Source organism: Myotis yumanensis, unplaced genomic scaffold (genome assembly GCF_028538775.1).
Source record: "Myotis yumanensis isolate MYYU_CA2020_CCGP unplaced genomic scaffold, mMyoYum1.0.hap1 SCAF_11, whole genome shotgun sequence".
NCBI classification, from domain to species: domain Eukaryota; kingdom Metazoa; phylum Chordata; class Mammalia; order Chiroptera; family Vespertilionidae; genus Myotis; species Myotis yumanensis.
Window position 1 is genome coordinate 57198164 of NW_027223762.1, and position 25567 is coordinate 57223730.

At 39.1% G+C, this 25567-nt stretch overlaps 1 protein-coding gene across 1 annotated transcript in view; it reads left to right on the forward strand.

The window, feature by feature from the left end:
• BUB1 (BUB1 mitotic checkpoint serine/threonine kinase) overlaps window positions 1-22626 on the forward strand; it is a 43245-nt gene extending 20619 nt beyond the window's left edge. Inside the window, exons 11-25 of the mRNA XM_070428523.1 lie at window positions 600-658; window positions 1724-1852; window positions 1947-2057; window positions 3019-3118; window positions 4015-4096; window positions 5823-5997; window positions 7712-7799; window positions 11463-11692; window positions 13214-13357; window positions 17894-18009; window positions 18311-18472; window positions 18651-18808; window positions 18909-19083; window positions 19625-19731; window positions 22302-22626. Of these exons, the coding sequence (XP_070284624.1) occupies window positions 600-658; window positions 1724-1852; window positions 1947-2057; window positions 3019-3118; window positions 4015-4096; window positions 5823-5997; window positions 7712-7799; window positions 11463-11692; window positions 13214-13357; window positions 17894-18009; window positions 18311-18472; window positions 18651-18808; window positions 18909-19083; window positions 19625-19731; window positions 22302-22497 (2032 nt within the window). The 3' untranslated portion in view covers window positions 22498-22626. The remainder of the gene's footprint in view (window positions 1-599; window positions 659-1723; window positions 1853-1946; window positions 2058-3018; window positions 3119-4014; window positions 4097-5822; window positions 5998-7711; window positions 7800-11462; window positions 11693-13213; window positions 13358-17893; window positions 18010-18310; window positions 18473-18650; window positions 18809-18908; window positions 19084-19624; window positions 19732-22301) is intronic.
• Window positions 22627-25567: the final 2941 nt, after the last annotated feature.

Here is a 25567-nt window from a genome sequence, read left to right on the forward strand (position 1 = left end):
CCCTACCAGGATGGTAAAATGAAAAGTGCTGTACTTTTTACTTTATATCTTAACAAGGTTTATTAAAAAATTTTAGCAGTGTTAAATGGATGAAGTCCACTATCACAACTATACTTAAGACAACTGATATAAGTGTCTTTTGTGCCATTTTTTCTTTCTTAATAACCATTAAAATCTGGAGAACAATGTGCTTTGTCAACTGGCTCATGACGAGTGGTGGCCATGCAGCCAAAGCTCAGCAGTGCTTTTCCTCACCATGACTCAGGAGAGCTGTGTGTTAGCCCTTTAGCTTATGTGATGAATGGGAACTTTTGAATTAGGGAGCCATTATCTTGCAATACCACATAAAGGAATTATTAGCATGCTATTAAAATACATAATCACTGTGTCAGGCAAACATTAGTACCTGGCTTATAATTGTAAGAATTCTTTTCCTCAAAAGGAAATGGAAAAAATAAAACATTTCATTTACTTACACTGTAGGACCTAAGCAGTTCTATCCATTTTTTTTTTTTTTTTACCAGTAGGTTTGTAATTGCTGACATTTTTTTATTATTCTTTCTTGAGAGTTAGTGTGTCTCAAGCGTTTTCTCTTCCAGATGTGTGACTAGAAGTACTCAGGAATTCAAGCCACAGAGCAGAGCAGAGATGAAAGAAGGTAATATGTAGTTACAATACATTTGCTTCTGACCTGTTTCCCAGACGTCTCCAGGTCACACAGAGGTCTGGGTGGTGGCCGTGGTTCATGAAGGCTTCAGACCTTAATGAAGCTGGTGTTAGCTTTCCTCTTAGAATATAGGAGTAAGATGAGCTCTGGACCATTTCAAATAGAGGTAGAAACCTACTTGTTAGTTACATCTTACTAGTTAGAATCTTTTGGAAACTTGATTTGTGAAAACCTTACTGTTAAATTTCTCAAGTTCATCTAAAACAAGAGTCAACTTTAATATGTCATGAGGTAGCAAATGTGATTAAAGGTTTAATTAGGGGTGTTATAGTTCTATTTGGTACTACTTTGTTAGAGGCATTTGCACTGAAGTTATGTAAGTTTTATGGTATAAGTAAAATAAGACACATAGCTTGGACGTTCACACTCCCCCCGCCCCCCCATGTGACTGTGACATCCTTTCCAATGACAGTTCTGTGGGAGCAGAGCTACTCAAAAACAGCTGGAGACCCCTGTATTGAACCCAGACCTCCTGAGCACTCTCTTGGGGCCTGGCATTATTGTTGGGAGTTAGGGGTGTAGCCATGAACAGAAAGGACAAAACCCACCTATGTGGAGGGGAAAGGAAGTATTGCTATTGGAGAGGTGGATTGAAAATATAGAAGTGACCTGGGAAGACATCCAAAAAGAAAGTAATATTTAGGGGTCAAAGCCTGGAAGAGGGAACTGCTCATGTGGCTAGCTTAGAAAACCTGTTTCAGGCCCATGCAGAATGACCCTCAGGTGGGAATGTCACTGATGTATCTAAGCACTGCAGAGAGGCAAGGGGGGGCTGGAATGAGCAGAGGAGGAGGAAGAGAGTGAGATCTGGGCCTTATTAATAAGATAAGATATTAATAAGATAAAAAATGAGAGTACGTTAGTAACGGAAATCCTTAGTGATAATTATCAACAATAATAAATGTTTTAATTGTAATAAGTTTCTTATATTGTATATCTTTTAAATAATTCTGATTTCCCTACTGATATTGCATCTTGTCCCCATTCCTTTAATAGGGTGTGAAACACATAAGGTTGTTAACACAAGTTCTTTTCACACAACTCCAAACACATCCCTGGGAATGGTTCAGGCAACACCATCCAAAGTGCAGCCATCACCCACCGTGCACACAAAAGAAGCATTAGGTAAAGCCTTTGGTTGGAATGTGTAGTCTCTAACAGCAGATTAATGAATGGTTTTTGCAGCTTTGTTTACAGTTATTCTTTCTACTCCTTTAAGGGTTCATCATGAATATGTTCCAGGCTCCTACACTTCCTGATGTTTCTGATGACAAAGATGAATGGCCATCTCTAGATCAAAATGAAGATGCATTTGAAGCTCAGTTTCAAAGTAATAATTTGTTTAAAACTGCTAAGTACATAGCATTGTAGATGACTGTCATAGGAATATCAAGGATTATACAAGAAGTGGCCCTACCCTTTTAGCTTGCCACATAAGGGCAGGGAATGTGTGAAATTAAAAAATCCGAGAATCTTCGACAAGGTACTTAATGTGTGTCATAGATCAGATTTGTTTATAAAATGATAATAGTGCCAAAGAAGGACAAGATCCCCATGGGTAGAAATGGCTAGAAAGGGCTGAGTTCTTGAAGTCTGACTCTAGTCTTGCCTGGTAGTAGAATGGCAGGGGTGGAGTGCTGAAGGCCAGCAACTATCTTACATTTGTCTGGAATCGGGATTCCTGCTGGAAGCCAGGGAGAGATCATGATAAACTAAATAAGCCCTGGCCGGTATGGCTTGGTTGGAGCATCATCCTATGCACCAAAGGTCAGGTCACACAGCCAGGTTGTGGATTTGATCACTGATTGGGGCGTATGTGGGAGGTAGCCAATCAATGTTTCTCTCTCTGTGTGTTTTCCTCGCTCCCCCTCTCTATCTTCCCTTTCTCTCTTTAACATCAATTAAAAAAAAAAAAACAATACTAAGATCCAGTTAGATCCAGGAAGATCTGAAATATAAAGCTACAATGGTTAATTCTTAAACAAAATGGAAAACAAAGCCACTGAGAGCATTGTTAACTGAGTCAGGTGACAATAGCAATGTTTTAGGAGAATGATGAACACCATGTTTGTATATGTGGCAAGAACTTGAATGCGAACCCCTGTGACCATAATTAAGTTATTTTATCTCAATACATAGTGACTTATCGCATTACCTAGTATTTGAAAAGCTGCTATCACTTCTTTTCTGTTAGCTATTATTCCATTTTCTTATTTATAGTTGAAGTTTAGTATAAAGAAGAATTTTTTCTCCCCAATGCAATAATTAAATGCTGTTTTTTTCTATTGCAGAAAAGGCAAGATCTTCTGGAACTTGGGGAGTCAATAAAATTATCTCTTCTTTGTCATCTGCTTTTTCCGTGTTTGAAGATGGAAACAAAGAAAATTACGGGTAAGGAAACACCTAGTTAAAATCTCCTTGTAGGAGATTCCTCTGTGTCTCAAGGCAGTGAAGTGGCAATAGAGTGGTCTGCCAATCAAGTGATCTGCATTATAGTCCCCGCTCACCACTGATGATCTTTCTGACCCGATGACCAAATTATTGCTAACCTTCCCCATATCCTCAGTGCTATGCAGGACTCAAAAGAAAGCAGACCTTCTGCAATAAAAGCTTATAGTAGTAAATTATCAGAGAACTGAAGGATTCTGTGGATTTGAACTTTTATTGGATGTGAATGAATTCACCAATCCTGATATCTGTACATGCTCTATTTATATTTGCAGGATTGATCAGGTAGAAAAGGAGATGGCTTATGCAGGTTCATACTGCAGAGATAATATGTTTGAAGGCCAAGAGAAATTACATTAGAGAGGGTAGCTTCAGGAATTTTCACTATTAATAGTTTAAACTGTGGAAAGAGAAGTGTCGGTGTGAATTAAAGATATCACAATATGGACGTTATTTATACTGTGGCAGAAAGGAGAAAGGGCCTGATCAGCTCTCAGAGAGAAATCCCATAGCTAAATTAAGCACTGGAAATAAATCAAATGCATGGCATCCCTGACCTGTGGCCACACCACTAACTGTTTCTAAAACTTATAGCTCGATGTAATAGAAACTTCTGTATTTTCCACCCTCGCTGAGGTAACTAGTTCTACTCTTATCTACACAGTCACATTAATTCAGTTTGTACTCAGTTTTGGTACAACTATTGCAAAAGTAAGGAATATATATATAAATACTAAGTAGTTAAATAGGATAACTGGAAAGTGTTTCTAACACTCAGGTAGTAGCATTTATTTCTTTGGCATGTTTTATTATTTATAATTTTACAAATCTTTTCTTAGATTACCACAACCTATAAACAAACCCACAGGAGCCAGGGCTTTTGGAGAACGCTCTATAAGCAGAGTTTCTCCAAGACCAAAGGTAAGTAATGTCTGCTCATCTGTGAAATGGTCTGACCACTCTTCCCTTTTTGTTTTACCAAATAGTTGTGACTGATAAATTAGATTATGTAAAACTGCTGAAAAATTATATGTCATATGAAGAGTGCGATTTTGGGGTACATTATTCTACAATTATTTGAGTATCTGGTATGTGCCAGACACTGTGATAGGTATAGAAACTGAAAAAGAATCTGGTGTGATCCTTGCCCTCAAAGATCCTGCCCTCTATAAAGAAGGACAGGGGTGAAGGGTGGGGTAGAGAAATACACATGTTTCCTAGACCTGGGAAGTGAGGCCTACAAGTGGGCTGTTAGCAAAAGCTAAATTGGAATGATCCTTCGTCAGGCATGGCAGCAGACAGGTGTCACCTGTTTGTTGGCCCAAAGCATTTCTCTATTACAGCAGCTCTGTGTCCAGTCCACACTGAGTTTCCACTTCAGCCCTGAGTATTACCAAGCTGTACTTCTCATCATTTACCCCAGGCTGCCCTCTGTTGTGATGTGTCAGAGAGGTGCTAAGAAGCTCTGCTAAATCCTGTGTCGTGGTGTTCATCCCATAGTGGATTCTTTTGAATAAATGATCACCCAGCTCTCTAATGCTTCTGGTGGATTTTTTGACCTTAGCAATTTCCCAAATAATGGGCTAAACTTCAAATATAGTAGCATTATCTCAGAGGCGCATTTTAGTGAACTATTCAACTACGTGTGCTTTGACTAAAAAACCCACAATAAGTTATCCATACATTCTGGCCCTAAGCATAGGCCGATTGCTTTATCCTGTGTTCACCTGAAAAAAAACAATCAGCCAGCTATTCCTGCCATGTTGGAAGAGACATGGTGGGATTTATGAAGACCACAGTATATATAAAAACCAGGGTGGCATTTTTATGGGCAACTAAAGAGCTATGGTCAAGTGTGATTCTGACTTAGCAGTTTCTGCCTTTGTCATAGACTCTAAAATTGACCTCTGTGTTCTTGGAGAAATAGCCGATTCTAGGGCTGGGGCTAGAAAAATATAAACAAGCCTTGAATACTGGTATCTTATAGTGCCAGAAAGTAAGGAAGTGCTTAAAAAGAAGATGGAACACAGAAAAAAGACACAGGAGCCAACCTGAGCAGCCAATGGCCAAACCTGGGACAATATAAGCAAGAAAATAAGTAGAATAGGGTAGTATTAAATTCTAAACCAAGAAATAAAGTAAATATTCATATTGCTATAAATAAAATGGCAGAGAAAGAACAAAGCATCCCATAGAAGAAGAACTCCAAGTCAGGTAGAAGGAATGAGTGACTATAGAAAATGGCTGGCTGTCAGTCACAGTGATAATAATTGCTTCAGGCAAGATCCACAGGTGAATATTAAAATTGGCTAGTGAAACTTCAAGAGGAAAACAGAATATTTGTATAGCCTCAAAGTATCTTACCCAAATTATTAATTACTGTGGTGGTTTTAGCCTTTGTTCACAAATTCTTTGATGTTCCTCTATCCAGGAGGTGGAGCTTAGTTTACCTTCTTTTGAATGTAGGCTGGACTTAGTAACTTGCTTCGAACAAGCAGAGTAGGGAAAGTGGCTGTGTGTTAGCCAGAATTGCACCTGTTTCCTCTTTCATTCCTCATTTTTCTGAGTCTTCAAAGCATTAATGTGTTAAATTTCATGGATGACACAGGGAGATGGTTGATTTTTTTCTGTTCATCTTTTGTTGCAGGAAGTACCTCATGCTGAAGAGTTTTGGGATGACTCGACAGTATGGGGCGTCCGCTGCACCAAGACGCTGGCACCCAGTCCTAAGAGCCCAGGAGACTTTACATCTGCTGCACAGCTTGCATCTACTCCTTTCCACAAACTTCCAGTGGACTCAGCACACGCTCTGGAAGATAAAGGTTGTGTAACAATACTTGTATAGGGTATAGGTTTATTTTATGTTTTAGAACAAACAGAAAGGCCACTACAGACAGATTAAATAAAAAATAATGAACATTTATATTTTATTAATTTGGTAAGAGTAACAAATAGTAATTTTTAGTTCTTGATATTTGTCTACAGATCTCATTACTTTAGAGGCATAGCCAAGTACTAAGAAAATGTTATTTATTTTTAAATATGTTTCTATTGATATTTAGAGAGAGAAGAAGGGAAAGGAATAGAAATAGAAATATCCATGAGAAAGAAACATTAGTCGGCTGCCTCCTGCATGCCCCCCTACTGTGTATTAAGCCTACAACCCGAGCATATGCCCTGACTCTAAATTGAACCAGTAACCTCTTGGTTCATGGGCTGACACTCAATCACTAAGCCACACCGCCATGCAGAAAATTTTATTTTTTAGTGATCTGATTTAGTGAGAATAATGAGGAAACTTAAATAGTCCTTATTTCCCCCAAGTGTAATACTTCCTATATCAAGATCTTTGTTTATCTGAATTGTACCTTAATATATAACATTTTCATTGAGCACAGATAGTTATTACTTATTAACTGCTGACCTACAAAATATATATGCAATGAGATCTGAAACTACTTTACCTTTTGGAAGACTACTGAATTACTAACGAACTCTTGTCATTGCTGGCACTTTTTTTAAAAAAAGCAATTGTTCACTGAAGCATGCCAGTAAAAGAATTGCCAAGGAATTTCACTCCGCTAGATGGAAGCATATTTGAGCCTGTGGACTTAAAAATGTTTAACTAAAGGGATAAAACTTTTTTGTCGAGTATTAACCCAACATGGTATATTTCTTTTCTGAATTTTAAAGAGAAGGTCAGCTGAAACCTGAAAAATTGCCAAGTATTACCACAAGTTTGCCACTTTAATAAAAAAAATGTTTTAAAAGTTTTTTTCCCCTCAAGAAAACTAGTTTTATCAGTTAAGAGCCTTTCAGAACAGTCAAAAATTGGCTACAATTATAGTATTTGCCACTTTGGTTCTATAAATAGGAGCTGATGTTCTAGTTTTAAAAATATTAGCACCTCTTTGGTGAGGCAATATCTGATAAAATTTAATCCAGTGTAATATTTGGCTGTATATAGTACTAACGTCACTTGGTAGAAGTTTATTCTGTATTTCTGCCCTATCTAGTCTGTTAATAGATGTATGGGGTTTTTTTAGTTAAAAGGAGTGGCAACTGTTGCCAGGGAGCTTTCTGATGTAAACATACTATATCATTCAATCAACTAAAACAACCGACTGACTGAAAGACACCAAAACCCCTACCCTCCTAAAGCCTGGCAGTCTTTTAGACTCGATGTCCTTGTCATCAGGTTCTCCCAAAGCAGCGTGTGGCCTGCCTCCCATACCAGTAACCTCCCATGATTTGGTCATCCTCCCCATAGTGGACCTGCCCTTCTCCAGGCCCTGTTCTCTGAAGGATTGTATGGATTAGATGTATAAAGTTGAAATGCTCACATATATTAGTAGTAGAATGTTTTTTAAAGTGATTTCCCCCCTTTTAAAAACCTTACTGCACATTTACCATGGAACACTATTTTAAAATTACAACATAAGTCACTATAAAAAGGAATCCTTGACTTTGTAACATAAAATCATGTGTGTACACACGTGTCCACATAACGTCTACCTCTAATTTTTTATGTTTCAGAAAATGTGATAGCAGCACAGTGCACCCATGTGACTTTGGATTCATGTGAAAAAAACGTGGTGCAACCCTCAAAAGACAGAAAGTTCAGGTATAGTGAGCATGTGGTTCTGTCACTCCATTTTCATTCTAGCTTTGCTTTAAGATGTAATAGAATTCCAGTCCTTAAAGGCTAATAGCATTTTTATGGACTCTCAGCTTTAAGTCCGAAGGCCCTCTCTGTGGATAAATAGAATAATTAACCCTTTGAGTGCCAACCAATATCCTAGGAACTATGCTAAAATTGCCAAGGCATTTTTGCTGATTTTACAGCAGTTTAGGAAAAAAATTATGAATCGCAAGTAAATGAAGTTACATATTCAAAAACTTAAGGAAACCTTTACTACATTTGTTTTCATCTTTGACATATTTAGCAATATTATCATCACTAATAAAAGCAGACTTAGAACTGGACGTCATTTCAAAGCTTTAGGGCTACAAAATTTGAGTAAACTTCATAAAATCGTAGTACCTGTAAAAAATTAGGCAGATAAATGCCAGTGGTCAATTTTAGAACTACAAACATTCGGCATCATAAGTCATCTGCACTTAGGTGCCATATGTCAATAAAGAGTGAATGACTAGCATCTAATGGTGACACTGCAGGAGGAGCACGATAGTGCTCCCGGCACTCTTGGCGAAAGACGGGAGAAGTGCGATTGCCCTCCCCGGCACTCTAGGGGTTAATCTAAACATGGGGTATATCGGGGCTATGAGAAAAGCAGTGCGGTAGCAGAGAATCCCTGTGGAAAGAGTTTCTGTATCTGATTTCCTCTAATTTGGGAGCAGAACTGCAGTACTCTTACCAGACAAAGACCCTGTTGCAGAACTGAGCAAACAGAATTCCTTCTCTATACCCATTATAATTAAGACAATCAATCACTTTCTTTTATGAGGCAGAAGATACAGTGTTTAAACTTAGGAATTGGTGCACAATGCAGACTTACCATACATTAATGTTTTGCAGAAGTAAAATTCCAACATATTTGAGTAGTCTTATAGACACTGGAAGTAGCTATAATCTTTTGAGCATTTATTATATCCCAGAACAGTGGCTATGCTTTTCATAAACTATATCTTTTAATTAACTTTACAGTAACTTCAGTTATAGGAACTAGTCTTTTCTACCATTACAGATGAGGAAACCAGGCCTAGAAGGCTAAATAAATGACCTAAAGTCATATAGCTTCTAATTGGAAGCATGGGACTTGAACCCATATCTCTTATTTTAGAACCCTTGCTCTCACCACTGGACTGTGCTCTTGTTATCAAACTCCCCCCCTCCGCCCCCTTCTTTTTTTTAATTAGAGAAAAGGGATTTCTTTTCTCTGGTACCTTTTTAATATCCTTCTTATTTTTTACTTTATTTTTATTGTTGACACTATTACAGATGTCCCCATCTTCCCCCCTCTTTGTCCACCTCCACCCAGCCTCCTGCCCCTTTCCCTCTGGCCATCACCACACTGTTCTCTGTCTATGGGTTATGCTTATATGTTCTTTGGCTAATCCCTTCATTTTCTGTGCCCCCCCTCCCACAGCTGTCAGTCTGTTTCATGTATCCATGCCTCTGTTTCTATTTAGTTTGTCAGTTTATTTTGTTAATTAGATTCCACATATAAGTGAGGTCATATGGTATTTGTCTTTCTCTGACTGGCTTATTTCACTTAGCATAATAATTTTCAGGTTCTTCCATGCTGTCACAAAAGATAAGATTTTCTTCTTTTTTTATGGCTGCATTGTATTCCATTGTGGAAATATACCATGGTTTTGTTTTTTTTTTTATTCATTCATTGACTGATGGGCACTTGGGCTGTTTTACAGATCTTGGCTGTTGTAAATAACACTGCGATGAACATAGGGGGTGCATATATTCTTTTAAATTGATGTTTCAGGATTCTTAGGATATATTCCCAGAAGTGGGATCACTGGGTCAAAAGGAAGTTCTATTTTTAATTTTTTGAGGAAACTCATATTTTTTTCTAAAGCAGCTGCACCTGTCTGCATTCCCACCAACAGTGCATGAGGGTTCCCTTTCTCCACATCCTCACCAGCATTTGTTGTTTGTTGATTTATTGATGATGGTTGCCATTCTGGCAGGTGTGAAGTGATATCTCATAGTGGTTGTAATTTGCATTTTTCTTGAGCATTTTTTCATGTCTATTGGCCAGCTGTATGTCTTCTTCGGAGAAGTATCTATTCCAGTCCTTTGCCCATTTTTTAATTGGGTTTGTCTTCCTGATATTGATGTTGAGTTGTATAAGTTCTTTATATATTGGAAATATATATCTTTATATAATTGGAAATTAACTCCTTGTCAGATGTGTCCTTGGCAAATATGTTCTCCCATACAATGAGTTCCCTTTTGATTTTGTTGATTTTTTTTTTTTTTTTTTTTTTTGCTATGTAGAAGCTTTTTAGTTTGCTGTAGTCCCATTTGTTTATTTTTTTTTTCTTTGTTTCTCTTGTCCAAGGAGACATATCAGCAAAACTATTACTATGAGAGATGTCTGAGATTTTACTGCCCATGTTTTCTTTTAGGATTTTTAAAGTTTTGTAACTTACATTCAAGTCTTTAATCCATTTTGAGTTTATTCTTGTGTATTGTGTAAGTTGGTGGCCTCGTTTCATTTTTTTTTGTACCCACCCAATTTTCTCAACACCATTTATTAAAGAGACTGTGTTTACTCCATTGTATGTTCTTCCCTCCTTTTTCAAATACTAATTGACCATATAGGTATAGATTCATTTCTGGGCTCTCTGCTCTGTTTCATTGATCTATATGCCACTCTGCAGGTTGAGTATTGATTTGGGGTTTACAAATAAATTTTAGCATGCACATCCTATATAATATAAACCTAATATGCAAATCAACCGAATGGGGAACTACCGGGCACTATGACACGCACTGACCACCAGGGGGTGGATGCTCAACACAAGAACTGTTCTCTGGTGGTCAGTGCGCTCCCACAGAGGGAGTACCGCTCAGCCAGAAAGAAGCCCAGCTCATGGCTGGCGAGCGCAGCAGCAGTGGTCAGAGCCTCTCCTGCCTCCAAGGCAGCACTAAAGGCCCCTTGGGGGATGTCCAACTGCTGGGAGCGGGCTAGGCAGGTGGACATCCCCTGAGGAGTCCTGGACTGCGAGAGGGCGCAGGCTGGCCTGAGGGACACTGCCGCCCCCTCCCCCCCAGTGCACGAATGTCATGCACCGGCCTCTAGTGAATTCATAAATATGGAATCCATGAGTAATGAGGTTGAATGTACAGATGTATATGTGTGTAAAAATGTACCAGTGTTGGGTTGTTGGATTGCAGTTCACACTTTCTGTTTATTTCATTTTTATAAAAGAAGGTATTTTGGATAAAGGTAAGTGTTCAATCTTGGTGACAGTACTAATGCTCATATAATAGCTTGGGGGGTATAAACTGGTTCCTCTCAATGTTCCCTACTAAAGAATATTCCCTGTATTACCTACCAACTTATCGAATATATTACCACATCTTTGATTTATTTCTGATCATATGGTACTAGCTGTGTATTTGTATATTTTTGTTTTGTCTGAAGAAAATGCTTTATTCAACTTTGTGAAGCAATTTTGGAATATCATTCCTAGAATGAAAAGGAAACTGCTTTGTGAGACTTTCATGTGGTCAAATCTAATAGTCTTGTAATCACGTGGTGTTTAGTTTCCTCCTCTCGCATTCTTTTCACACATCCAGTCCAATTCAAGAGAAAAGCCCAGAAGCAGCATTCCCCATCAGTGCATCCTTACTGCATCCGAGCCAGCCAGCTGCAGGTGGCATGCTGACCAGCGAGGCAGAGCGGAACCTGAAAGCTTGTACACTCACAGATACTAACCTTCCTGTTGTGCGGGAGCCATCGGACACCAGTGCTGGACTCCAGGCAGAATGGGTGCAGCCTCGGTCACTTGGGAGTGTCGATACTTCAAGTATGAAAAGATTCTCAGTCTTCATTGTGCCCCCGAATTAGGACAGTCACCTAGTAAAAGCTACTTCATGAAAAGCTCAAAGAGCAGGGATTCAAATGTCATTCAGAAAGAATTTGCATACTTTATCACATTTGCTGATGCTAGAGGGCTAGTTCATCCATTTTAATTTAATTTTTTTTTTTCTTAATCCTACCCCAAGGATATCTTCCATTGATTCTTTTTTTAGAGAGAGTGAAAAAGAGAGGGAGAGACACAAAGAGTGAAACATGAATGTGAGAGAGACATGTCAATTAGTTGCCTCCCACACGGGCCAGGGATCAAGCCTGCAATTGAGGTACATGCCCTTGACCAGAATCATACCTGTGACCCTAAGGGTCGATGTTCTATCCACTGAACAAGACTGGCTAGGGCCATCCATTTTAATTTTAGAAAGTGTCAAAAATATCTGTTGGAAGAGGAAATTGGACTTGGAGGTCATACTATGTGTTAAGCGTTTAATGTAATACTGTTGTCTCCATTTTACAGAAAAGTAACCAGGTTCAGGGTTAAGAGATCCCCAAACCCAGGCTGCACAAAAACATTTTACATAATGGTTAGAAGCCCAGCCTCTGGAGATAGACTGGCTAGGTTCCAATCTGGCTCCCCCTCCTATGAGTCATGTGTTCTTAGCTGAGATTATTTCAGTCCTCTGTGGCCTTTCTGTAAAGTGGCAATGATGCTAGTACCTACTTAGTCTTATAGTAAGGACCAAGTAAGTTACTAACTGTAAAGTACTCAGAACAGTGTCCTACGTAGGCTTAGCACTAAGTAAATGTTGATGCTGGATTAGGCTTGATCACTGCCACTAACTTTTTTCTTCCCTTTAGAAATGATTTCTCTTTTGTGAACCCAAAATATCTAATACATACAAATTGCACATAGGTATTGTACGTATTAAAAGGCAGCATCTTTTGCCCTGCCCAAGTGGCTCGGTTGGAGGGTCGTCGCATATACCAAATAGGTTGGGACTTCGATCCCACGTTGGGGCGTGTACAAGAAGGAACTGATTGATTTTTCTCTCACATTGAGGTTTCTCTCTCTAAAATCAATAAATGTATCCTCAGGTGAGATGTTTCTTTAAAGGCAACATCTTTTGTAGACATAAGTGAAAAAGCAATTTAGAGAATATATATTGGAGCATATTAGAAGTACCTAACTAATATGCAAGTCTTCCTTTAAGACATGTACCCATAATTGTGCTAAAGGCAGTATCTAGCAGTTCCAGATGAGTGAAACAGGTGCCTCTGGTGTTTTCCTTTGTCTCAACTGAATATTGGTCTAATTATAGATCTAAAATGACAATGAACTATACAGAACCATTCATTTTGACTTGAAAATGGTTTTTATTATTTGAATCAGTGCTCTTTACAGGTGAGGCTTTTGAAAGCTTATTTAATGCATGTCTCCGCTTGCTTTATTTGTAATACCTTAGGTACTAACTTTATTATTTATTTATTTATTTTTTGTTCCCATTTCTTTAAGGCTTCACTGTTGAGAATCCATGGGATGATCGATTGATTTTCAAACTTCTATCCGGGCTTTCTCAACCAGTGCGCTCCAGTCCAAATGCTTTCGAGTGGCAGTGTAAACTTCCTGCCATCAAGCCCAAGACTGAGTTTCAGCTGGGTAAGAACTATGTGGTAGTAACTTTAAACTCTTATTTCTCTGTGGGAAGTTTGTGGTGACCCGTGTGTGTGTGATTTTGCTTCTGGCACCATCACCTTGGGAAGGGTATTAAGCCATAACAGTAGGTAACATTTTTATTGCTATTGGGGCTCTAACGTCTAGAAGGCCAGTTGACAATACCTATCAAAATTAAAAATGCACATACTTTTAAACATGTGCATGTAAAAGCAGCAGGTTGGAAGCTACATAGGTGCCAGTGGGGACTGCTTCAATAAATAACTGGATATCTCTGCAGTGAAATGCAGCTCTCTGTACTTACAGGGGATGGCCTCCAAAACATGCTGTTAAGAAAAAGGGCAGACTAGTACTATGTACTGCTCTTGTTTTAAAATATTTTTATTGATTTCAGAGAGGACAGGAGAGGGAGAGAGATAGAAACATCAATGATGAGAGAGAATCATTGATTGGCTACCTCCTGCATGCCCCATACTGGGGATAGAGCCTGCAACCCAGACATGTGCCCTGAATAGGAATCAAACTGTGACCTCTGGTTCATAGGTTGACGCTCAACCACTGAGCCACACTGGCTGGCTGCTTTTTGTTTCTTAAAAAGATCATGTCTGTATATATTCATATTTGATAGTATTTCCAGAGAACTTTTGAAAGGTACTCAAAACTAATAAAAATGGGAGTGGGAAACAGTGGCTGTGGATAACAATGGGAATAACATTCTAACAACATACTTTCCATACATAATACACAGACTCCTTTATTAACACTTTGTTTTAGTGCAGAACATTTGTTGAAGTTGGTGAGCCAATATTGTTACATTATTATTAACTAAAGTTTATATTAGGGTTCTCTTCCTTAGTATTGTTTTGAGAAATGTGAAATGATGTGTATCCATCATTACAATATCATACAGTGTAGTTTCACTGCCCTAAACCTGCCCTGTGCTCACCTAAAACCCTGCCAACCACCCATCTTTTTACTGCTGTCTCCATAGTTTTGCCTTTTCCAGAATGTTATATAGTTATATCATATAGTATGTAGACATTTTAGATTGGCTTCTTTCACTAAGCAAAATGCATTTTTAAGATCCCTCCATGTCTTTTAATGGCATAATAGCTCTTTTCAAAAGTTGCTGAGTAATAATTCACATTATGAATGCACCGTCACTTATTTATTCATTCACCTATTGTAGGCTATCTTGTCTGTTTCTGAATTTTGGGCAATTATGAGTAAAGCTGCAGTAAACATCTCAGTGCAGGTTTTGTGTGGACATAAGTTTTCAGTTCATTTGGGTAAATATCAAGGAGTTTGGTTGCTGTATTATATCATAAGAATATGTTTACATTGACTTCCAGAAGGGTTTTACCATTTTGCATTCCCACCAGCAAAAATGAGAATTCTGTTGCTCCCATCCTCACAGCATTTGATAGTGTCAGTGTTTTTGGTTTTAGCTATATTAATAGATGTGCATTATTGTTTTTAATTTGCCTAATGACATGATATTGAACATTTTTATATGTTTATTTGCCATCTGTCTATTTTCTTTGGTGAGTTATAAATCTTTGGCCCCTTTTTAAATGGGGTTGTTCATTTTCTTAGTGTTGAGTAAAAGAGTTTGTTGTATTTTTTAGATAATAGTGCTTTATTAGATAAGTGTTTTGCAAAGATTTTCTTTCAGTCTCTGACTTTGTTTTTCATTCTATTTTTCATTCATTTCTTTCACAGACCATGCTTTTTTCAAATATGTTTTTTTCTTTTCCTTTTATTGATTTTAGAGAGAGAGGGAGACGTGGAGGGAGATAGAAATGTCAGTCAGCTGCCTCCTTCATGCCCTCTACTGGGGATCAAGGCTCTAACCCAGGCATGTGCCCTGACCAGGAATCAAACTGACAACCTCCTGGTGCATGGGACAAAGGCCAATCAACTGAGCCACACCAACCACGGCACACAGATTATGCTTTTGTTGTATCTAAGAGGTCATTGGCAAATCCAAGGTCACCTAGATTTTCTCTCTATTGTCTTCTGGGTCTTTTATTTGATAGTTCTGTGTTTTACATTTAGATGTATGATCCATTTTGACTGAACTTTTGTGAAAAGTTCTGTATCTAGATTTATTTTTGCAAGTTGATGTTCAGTTATTCTATCACCATTTGTTGAAAAGACTCTCCTTTCTTAATTGAATTGCCTTTGCTTCCTTGTCAGTGAGCAGCTGACTATATTTGTTTGGGTCTGTTTCTGGGTCTATTTTTGTCTGTTCATTGACCTATTTGTCTATCCTTTCACCAATACCACAGTGTCCTGATTATGGTAGCTTGATGTTGGTATTGGGTAGTGTCAGCTCTTTGATTTGTTATTCTTCAATATTGTGCTGGCTATTCTGGGTCTTTTTCCTCTCCATGTAAAGTTTAGAATCAGTTTGTCAATATCCATGAAATATTACATTGAATCTATATTATCAAGATGGGAAGAATAACAACTTGACAGTTTTATGTCTTCCTGTTCATGTACATGAAATATCTCTATTTAAATCTTTGATTTTTTTCATCAGAGTTTTGTCATTTTCCTCATATAGATCTTGTACTTTTTTTATGTTTGGTTTTTTGTGTGGTTTTTTGTTAATCCTCACTTGAGGAAATTTTTTTTGTTTTTCATTCCTTTTTTTAGAGTGGAAGGGAGGAGAGAGGAAAAGGGGGAGAGAGAAGAACCAGTGTTGTTTGCCTCGATTGGTTGCCTCGCACCTGTCCCCCATTTGGGGCATAGGCTTGAACTACAACCAAGGCACATGCCCTTAACTGGGACTCGAACCCTCAATCCTTTGGTATGTGGGCCAATGCTCTAACTGCAGAGCAACGCTGGCCAGGGCAGATCTTGTACATATTTTGTTAGATTTATACCTAAGTGTTTTAATAAGCTTTGCATACCTGGAGTGAAATGTTAATGGTATTGTGTTTTTAATTTCAAATTGTATTTACTCATCTCGGTACATAGGAAAGCAACTGACTTTTGTACATTAACCTTGTATGCTGCAACCTAGCTATAATCACTTAATAGCTACAGATTTTTGTTGATTCTTTGAGATTTTTCTGGATAGACAATACTGCTGTCATCTGTGTACAAAGACTATTTTATTTCTTTTATCCCAGTCTATAGGCCTCTTATTTCCTTTTTTTCACTTATTGCATTAACTAGGACTTTGAGTATAATGTTGAATAGGAATAATGAGAAGAGATATCCTCACCTTATTCCTGATCTTAGTGGGGAAACATATATATATAGTTTCTCACCAGTAAGTATGATGCTAGCAGTAGGTTTTTTGTAGATTTTCTTTATCAAGTTGAGGAAGTGCCCCTCTATTCCTAGTTTGCAGGGAATTGTTATCATGATTGAATTTTATTAAATATTTTTTCTGCAGCTATTGATATGACCATATGATTTTTATTTTTAGTCTGTTTATGTGATCAATTACTTTAATGGATTTTTTAATGTATAGTTAGCCTTGCATACCTGAAATAAATGCCACATGGTTGTGGTGTATAATTTTTTTCTACATTTTTTTGGATTTGATTTGCTAATATTTTGTTGAGAATTTTTGCCTCTGTGTTCTTGAGAGATATTGATTTTCAGTTTTCTTTTTAAAATTTTTAAAATATATTTTATTGATTTTTTACAAAGAGGAAGGAAGAGGGATAGAGAGTTAGAAACATTGATCAGCTGCCTCTTGCACACCCACTACTGGGGATGTGTCCACAAACAAGGAAATGCCCTTGACCGGAATCAAACCTGGGACCCTTCAGTTCGCAGGCTGACGCTCTATCCACTGAGCCAAACCGGTTAGGGCTAGTTTTCTTTTCTTGTAATGTGTTTGCCTGGTTTGGTATTAGGGTAATGCTGACCTCATAGAATGGGTTAATAAGTTTTTCCTCTGCTCTATCCTTTGAAAGATATTGTAGAGAATTGGTATTTCTTCCTTTGTTTGGTAAAATTCACCAGTGAAACCATCTGGGCTTGGTGCTTTCTGTTTAGAAAGGCTATTAATTATTGATTCAATTTTTTTACTAGATATAGGCATACTCAGATTGTCTATTCCTGTGTGAATTGTGGTACATTGTTTCTTTCAAGGAATTGGTACATTTTATCTAGGTTAAGTTTGTGGGCATAGAATTGCTCATAGTATTCTTTTATTATCCTTTTAATGTTCATAGAATCTGTAGTGATGACTCTGTTTCATTTCATTGATAATAGTAACATGTTCACTTTTGATATTAATATTGTGTGTCCTCTCTTTTTCTTAGGTAACCTGGTATGGGCTTATTGTCTTCATTGATCTTCTTAAAGAATTAAAATAATTAGCTTTTGGGTTTTTTTATATTCTCTATTGATTTTCTGTTTTCAATTTCTTTGATTTTTTTTTTTTTTTTCTCTAGTTCTTTTTTTCCTTCTGCTTTCTTTGGATTTAGTTAATAATTGTGATAAAGTCGTGTGTGTCCGCCCCCCCCCCCCACTTTGACATGTCTGTGTCCTCAGGTTCTTTGCTGGTCTATATTGATCACCTTCTTGGAGAAGGCGCTTTTGCCCAAGTTTATGAAGTTACCCATGGAGATGTGAAGGATACCAAAAGTAAACAGAAATTTGTTTTGAAGGTAAGTGATCTGGGCAGCTTTTTTGTTTACTAGAGAACTGCCTTTTAGAGCTTTTCTTTTCTTTTCTAAGACTAGTGGTTTCTTTCATTTAGGTTTATAGCCCCCACTTAAGAACCAAAATTATCCTACATGGACTCAGAATTGCCACTAAAATTATGTTGCAGCAGGTTCCATAATGCAGCAACACCGCACAGCTTGTCATCACTTCCCACCCATGTCTTTCATTGGGATAGAAATTGCTTTCCTGCCATCATTTCCAGAATGTGGGACTGGATTTGAATGTGACACACCTGGTTTGCAGGTCCAGAAGCCCGCCAATGCCTGGGAATTCTACATTGGGACCCAGCTAATGGAGAGACTATCACCCAGTGAGCGACACATGTTTATCAAGTTCTATTCTGCCCACTTCTTCCAGGATGGCAGCGTATTAGTGGGAGATCTCTACAGCTATGGAACATTACTGGTAAGTGTATTCACATTGATGATGTGGATATGAATCTGAAGTTCTCTATCTTATGCCTTGCAAATACCTTGTATAGTTGGAGCTTTTATTGGAGTGGTAGACTGGGGCAAAGCTCTCGACTTGAAATTTCATTGATCCCGTGTACCCAACTCATGATTCCACTTTCCATTGTTTTTAGAATGCTATCAATCTCTATAAAAACACCCCTGAGAAAGTGATGCCTCAAGCTCTGGTGCTTTCCTTTGCTATAAGAATGCTGCACATGATTGAACAAGTCCACAGCTGCGAGATCATCCATGGAGACATTAAGCCAGACAACTTCATACTTGGAAGCAGGCAAGTACTGTGTTTTTAACAGGACTCTCTTCTTACCATTTGCCTAGCAGACTTTTTTTATTGTGCTCATGCGGCCTGGCCTTGTTTGTGTTTAATACAGATTTTTGGAACAGGACAGAGAAGATGATAATTTATCTGATGGCTTGGCACTTATTGACCTGGGTCAGAGTATAGATATGAAACTTTTTCCAAAAGGAACTACATTTACAGCAAAGTGTGAAACGTCCGGTTTTCAATGTACTGAGATGCTCAGTAACAAACCGTGGAGCTACCAGGTATAAGAGTTAACATGAGAGATTTGGAAACATTTTTCTTTATTATATTATAACTTAATTATATTTTCAGAATGAATTTGAGCATCTAGTTAGTATGAGCTGCTCTAGTCTCCTATTCTGGACTTTAGGCCATGCTTGAGTTTTATGTTCAGTTATGAGCACATTCCACGAGGCTTTGGAGTGCAGTGAGAGCGGAGGGTGGGGTCCCAGGGCCAGGAGTTAGGAGGCCTTCCAAACTGTCCTTGGGGGAGGGGATTTCTTTTGCCTCTGGGTGACAAAAGAAAGGAAGGACTTAGAAGGACACAACAGCTCAAGGAGAACAGAGCTTCAGGGGACAGTGGGTGATCTGTCCATGGAAGTTTCCACCAAAGCCTAGACAGGCATTCAGTAGGGCACATCAGTGGGATACAGAACATATGATGTCCAGATTCTTCAAAAGTAACTTCTTGTGACTGTGTAGCTTGCTGAGTAAGTTAGAGATTTTAATATACTGGTGTGTGAATTAGTATTTTAGATATATAGGCCTATATTTTCTTTGTAGGTTGATTACTTTGGAGTTGCTGCAACCGTGTACTGCATGCTTTTTGGCTCTTACATGAAATTGAAAAATGAAGGAGGAGTCTGGAAGCCTGAAGGTCTTTTTAGAAGGTGGGTATTAGCACTAGTACCACCGTGAGGAGAGAATAAATATGCTGGTGTGTTGAGTTCCATCTCAAGGGGAAATGGATCTCTGCCTGCGTGGAAAACCCATGCCTTGGCGACTATGGTGACATGGCACAGTCCTGGGTGCTGGGTACAGTGAGCAAGTTCCACAGCTTCATTACTTTGTTCTCATCTGAGACAGTGTGGCAGCCAGGGCCCTCCTAGAAGCAATGAAAACCCCGGCTGAATGGTTGCCTCCTGTACACACCAATCACCTGGTGTTACCAAGCCTCCAGTTGTTGCTTGTTTGTCCTCTTGCCTATGGAAATGGAAATTATAATCCTCCTGCGTACCCTAGATGTTTATTATAAGAAGCAAGAAAAATAATGCATGCAAAAGTGCTTTGTAAATTATAGAGTAATATGATGAGGCAACTATCCATTACCAGGTAGGTTTTTAAGTCCCACCCCTGCATGACTAGTATTTCTGAGACTGTTTTCTCATCTGTAAAATCACAATGGCAATTAATGATTGACTAGGATTCTTCCTTTCAACATAGATGGCTCTCTTAATATAATGTGTGAATCAACTATTGGTAATGTTTAAGCTGAGCATTCAGTACAAGTATACTCATTATATATTTATTAGAGGCCCAATGCACGAAATTTGTGCTGGAGAGGGGGAGGGCCTCAGCCCGGCCTGTGCCCTCTCACATTCTGGGACCTCTGGGTGATGTCCGACTGCCAGTTTAGATCAGGCCTAAACTGGCAGTCAGACATTCCTCTTGCAATCCGGGACCCCTTGCTTCTGACTGCCTGCCTGCTCGCTCCTTACCACTTGGCTCACCACTTCTTATCGCTGCTGCGGAGGCAGGAAAGGCTCCCACAACTGCTGCTGTGCTCACCAGCCTGGCTTCTGGCTGAGCAGCACTCCCACTGTGGGAGCACACTGACCACCAGGGGGCAGCTCCTACATTGAATGTCTGCCCTCTGGTGGTCAGTGCATGTCATAGCGACCGGTTGTTCTGGTTGTTCTGCTGTAAGGGTCACTGAGCTTTTATTATATAGGATACTTTTTCTTAAATGTTTTTGAAATATGAAAACATACGTTGAAAAAGACATTCACCTTAAGTGTACAGCCCGAATGAATTTTTACAGACTTTACAAGAAAAAGACCTGTCAATAGTAATTTTATAAAATGCAGGGTCTGTACATAAATAAGAGGCTCCAGAGGAAAACTTACAGTATGCTTTATTCTGCATGAATCATCAAATTTAGTAACTACTTTATGCTTTTTCTTGCTCATCATGGAAGGACCAGAACATCCAGAGTAGCCATAAATTAACTCTAAGCAGGCCTGGTAATAATGGGCTGGATTTCCTGCCTGGAACACAAATTTCCCCCAGTGCATTATCTCCATGTTCTGGAATTTTTGCAGATAGCTTTAGCCATTACAGTGGTTAGAACTTTGAATCTGTGCTCTGTTCTGGGCAGCCCAGCCTTTCTACCTGTTCCTGGCATGGATGCAATGAGGCTTGTCGGAGCCATTGATCAGATTATCAGATCTGACAATATTGGAAATACCACTAGCAATAAACAGATCAATATTCTTAAAAAAATAAAAGAGAAAGCTTTTCCACTGAAGAGCTATTATTACTAAGACTACTTTTCTTGAATCACATTTTGGAAATAAGATATTTATAGATGTTTAATTATATCTCTTATTTATAAACTAGTGGCCTGGTGCACAAAATTTGTGCACATTAAAAGGGAATTAATTAGAGGAAATATTTTAATATTGCTATTTGCTCTTTATAATAGAAGTGTCAGAGATGAAAGAAAATTAGTAAAGTGTGTATGAAAATCTTCCTCCTGTCAGAGTCTGGGGCATGCCGCGGAACCCAGAGTCAAGTCCCCACCCACCCACGTGCACCTTGAAATCGTTCGAGACCCAGCCCCGGCCAGCCCCACTCCCATCAAGCCCCACCAGGTGGGGGGCACACCCTCAGGTCCCCTGGCCCAGTGCCAGGCAGGGGGTGCAGTGTCAGGTCCCCTAGCCCAGCGCCGGGAGAGGGGCGCAGCCTCAGGTCCCACGTCAAGCCCCGCTGGGAGGTGGAGCTCAGCCTCAGGGGCCCCATCAAGCCCTGCCGGGCGGGGAGCACAGCCTCAGGTCCCCCAGCGTACCCTCAGGTCCCCTGACCCAGCTTGAGGTCCCCCGGCCAAGTGCCGGGGTATGGGGCATGACCTCAGGTCCCCCGTCAAGCCCCGCCAGGCTGCGGCGGGGGGGGGTGGGGGGGGGGCGGGTGCAGCCTCAGGTGCCTTCTTATCGCTCATTATGGCTCGTTATGGGAACCCTGCCTCTGCTGTGGGCACAGCCATCTTGTGATGGTGTGAGGGTTAATTTGCATATCACCTCTTTATTATATAGGATCAATTGAACATTCCTTTTCTTGATGCATTGAGTTTCGTGTAGGTGAAGGTTGTTAATGTTAAGTTCTCCATGACTGGTAGTCAAAGGCAAGAGTGGGCCCTGCATATGGAATGCTACATTTTATCCTTTATGTTTTGTTTTCCCAGGCTTCCGCATTTGGATATGTGGAATGAATTTTTCCACATCATGTTGAATATACCAGATTGTCATCATCTTCCGTCTTTGGATTTGTTAAGGCAAAAGCTAAAGAAGATATTTCAACAACACTATACAAACAAGATTAAGACCCTCCGTAACAGGCTAATTGTACTGCTCTTAGAACATAAACGTTCTCGAAAATAAAACACAAGCACTCCTGAAAAATCACGTTGTAAATGCTGGCCTGCTCACTTTGAGCCTTCATGTTTATTGTTTGTGTAAATGTTTCTTTCTTTTTGTAAATGTTTCTTTTTTAAAAGTCTATAAAATATATTCATGTGAGCGCTTGGTTATTGTCAATAATTCAACAAAATACACAGCTTAATAAGATCCCTGTGTAGTATGGCTACTCTTTGGACATAAACATTCATGAGAAGAATTGGTGTGTGGACAGTCTCTAAAATCAGTTTTTAAACGCTTAGCTGTTCACTCTAAGCCACAAAAGGGCCAAAACAGCCTTTTTCCAAATTTGAGGGTTTGTGTTTATGTAAAATAAGCAAAAATTCTCCAAACATAGCCAAGGGACTCAAGTTGTTATGAATAGTTTCCCTATCGTCTTGCCTGTTCTTCATTGCCATCTATGGGAAATACTAAAGTGATAAATCTTTGGCCTCTTCATTATTTAAAAATACCATTCAAAGGAAAATCTCACATCTTAAAAATAGCCTTATAAGCTGTATAAATCCTTAAGGTCTCCCTAAAATTATAGTAGCCAACTTATCATTTATTAATTTTAAAGCTGGAAGGGTCCTACAACCTGAACTGAACTTCCTCCTTCATTAGCATAATGAAGGAAAGCCAACCTGAGGCAGCACCAGTTCAGAATCCAGACAACTGCTTCCTCCTACACTGACTCCCACTCCTTTTCCCTGTTCCAAAGGCCACCACCACCCACTTTTTGTTGTTTTTTTTTTTGTTAATCCTCAACTGAGGATATTTTTTTCATTGCTTTTTCAGAGAGAGTGGAAGGGGAGGGACAGGAAGAGAGAAACATTGGTGAGGGTTGCTCCCTCACCCTACCTGGAGGCAGTGAGCTAAACTGAAACACAGGTACAGGTACAGGTACATGCCCTGGACTAGGAATCTAACCTGAGACCATTCTGTGTGCAGGCTGACGCTAACCACTGATATCACTGCTCAGGGCACAACCCACTTTTTGTGAATCTTTCCAAAAATGATTTTATGCATATTTCTATCTATTTCTGACACAATTAGCAGATTTTTTTTTTCACTTAAGGTATAGTAGAGAGTAACGACATATGGCATGGTCACATTGAATCTTAATGGCTGTGTAATATTCAATTATCTGATAACATCTGTAAATTCCTAGAAGTGAAATTGCTGGGTTAAAGGTGAGTGCATTTAACATTTTGTGTCGATATTTGCAAACTGCCCCCAGGGGTCTGTGCCAGCCCGCATGGAAGCTTTTGTTCTCTACACCTCCACTAACATCACAGCTTTGTGACCTTTACTGCTGTGACAGGTGAAACATGGGATTTCCTGTGGTCTTCATTTGCATTCTCAGGAATTAAAACAAATATATCCATATATTCAAGAGCTGTGTATTTCTGTGAACTCGGATCTTTTGTGCACATTTTATTTGGATTGTTCTTTTTCAGGTTAATTTGTCAGAGCCCTTGATGTATGAGATGCAAATATTTGTTCCAATTTATTGTCTGTTTTTTATTTAAAATTTCTGTTGCCATGAAATTTTTTAAAATTTTGTGTTATATTCTGATTCATAAACTTTTAAATTAACTTTTTTTTGGATTTTGTGTCATAAAATGCCATCCTCAATTGAGAAATAAGAAAGTCTCCTAAATTTTAAAGTTTCAAGTAACCATTACTATGGAAATGCTTATTTCATGTCTTTCCTGTTGTGTTTTGCTTTTGTGGTGTGTGTGTGTGTGTGTAGGTTCCCTTTCATATTACAGATTGTTTCTTTTGCTCCGCAGAAGGTTTGTCTGGTTGATGTTTGCTTTTGTCGCTTGTGGTTCTGGTGTCATCCAAAAATTTATTAACAAACCCATGTCAAGGAGCTTTTCCCTGTTCTGGGAGTGTCACAGTTTCAGGTCTTATATTTAAACCTCATGTTTACTTTTGTAAATGTTACAAGAAAGAGGTCCAAATGTCATTCTATTTCAAGTGAATATGCACTTTCCCTAACACTGTTATTGAAGAGCTTTTTCTTCTATTGAGTATTCTTGGCTTCCTTGTCAAATAATAGTTGAACTTATATGCAGGGGTTATTTCTGGGCACTTGATTTTTTTTAGTTGGTCTAGGTGTCTGGTTTTATGTCACCCTGTTTTCAGTACAACTTTGTAATGTAGCTTGAGGTCAGGAAGTGTGATGCAGCTTTGTTCTCCCTCAGGATTGCTTCGACTATTCAGGATCTTATGTGGTTCCTAAAAATTGTATGACTTTTCTTATTTTTTTAAATATATTTTATTGATTTCAGAGAGGAAGAGGGAGATAGAAACATCAATGATGTGCCAAAACCGGTTTGGCTCAGTAGATAGAGCTTCAGCCTGCGGACTGAAAGGTCCCAGGTTCGATTCCGGTCAAGGGCATGTACCTGGGTTGTGGGCACATCCCCAGTAGGGGGTGTGCAGGAGGCAGCTGATCGATGTTTCTCTCTCATCGATGTTTCTGACTATCTCCCGTCCTCTCTGTCAAAAATCAATAAAATATATTAAAAAAAAAAAACAAACATCAATGATGAGAGAGATTCATCAATCAGCTGCCTCCTGCAGGCCCCACATGGGATTGAGCCCACAACCCAGGCATGTGCCCTGACCAGGAATCTAACCATGACCCCCAGGTTCATAGGTTGATGCTCAACCACTGAGCCATGCGGGCTGGGCTGGGACTTTATTTATATGAAAAATGCCATTGGCATTTTTATAGTGGTTGCATTGAACTAAAGATTGCTTAGATTAGTATGAACGTTTGTTGTTGTTAATCCTCACCCAAGGATATTTTCTCTAGTGATTTTAGAGAGAGTAGAAGGGAGGTAGGAAAGGAGGAGAGAGAAGCATCAATGAAAGAGAGAAACTTCAATGTGAGAGAGACACATGAATTGTTTGCTTCCCACATGCACCTGGACGGGGCCCAGGAGCCTGCAACCAGGTAGTGCCCTTGACCAGGAATCAAACTCGAGACCCTTCAGTTTTATTGGAGGGAGATGCTGTAACCATTGAGCCATGCCTGCCA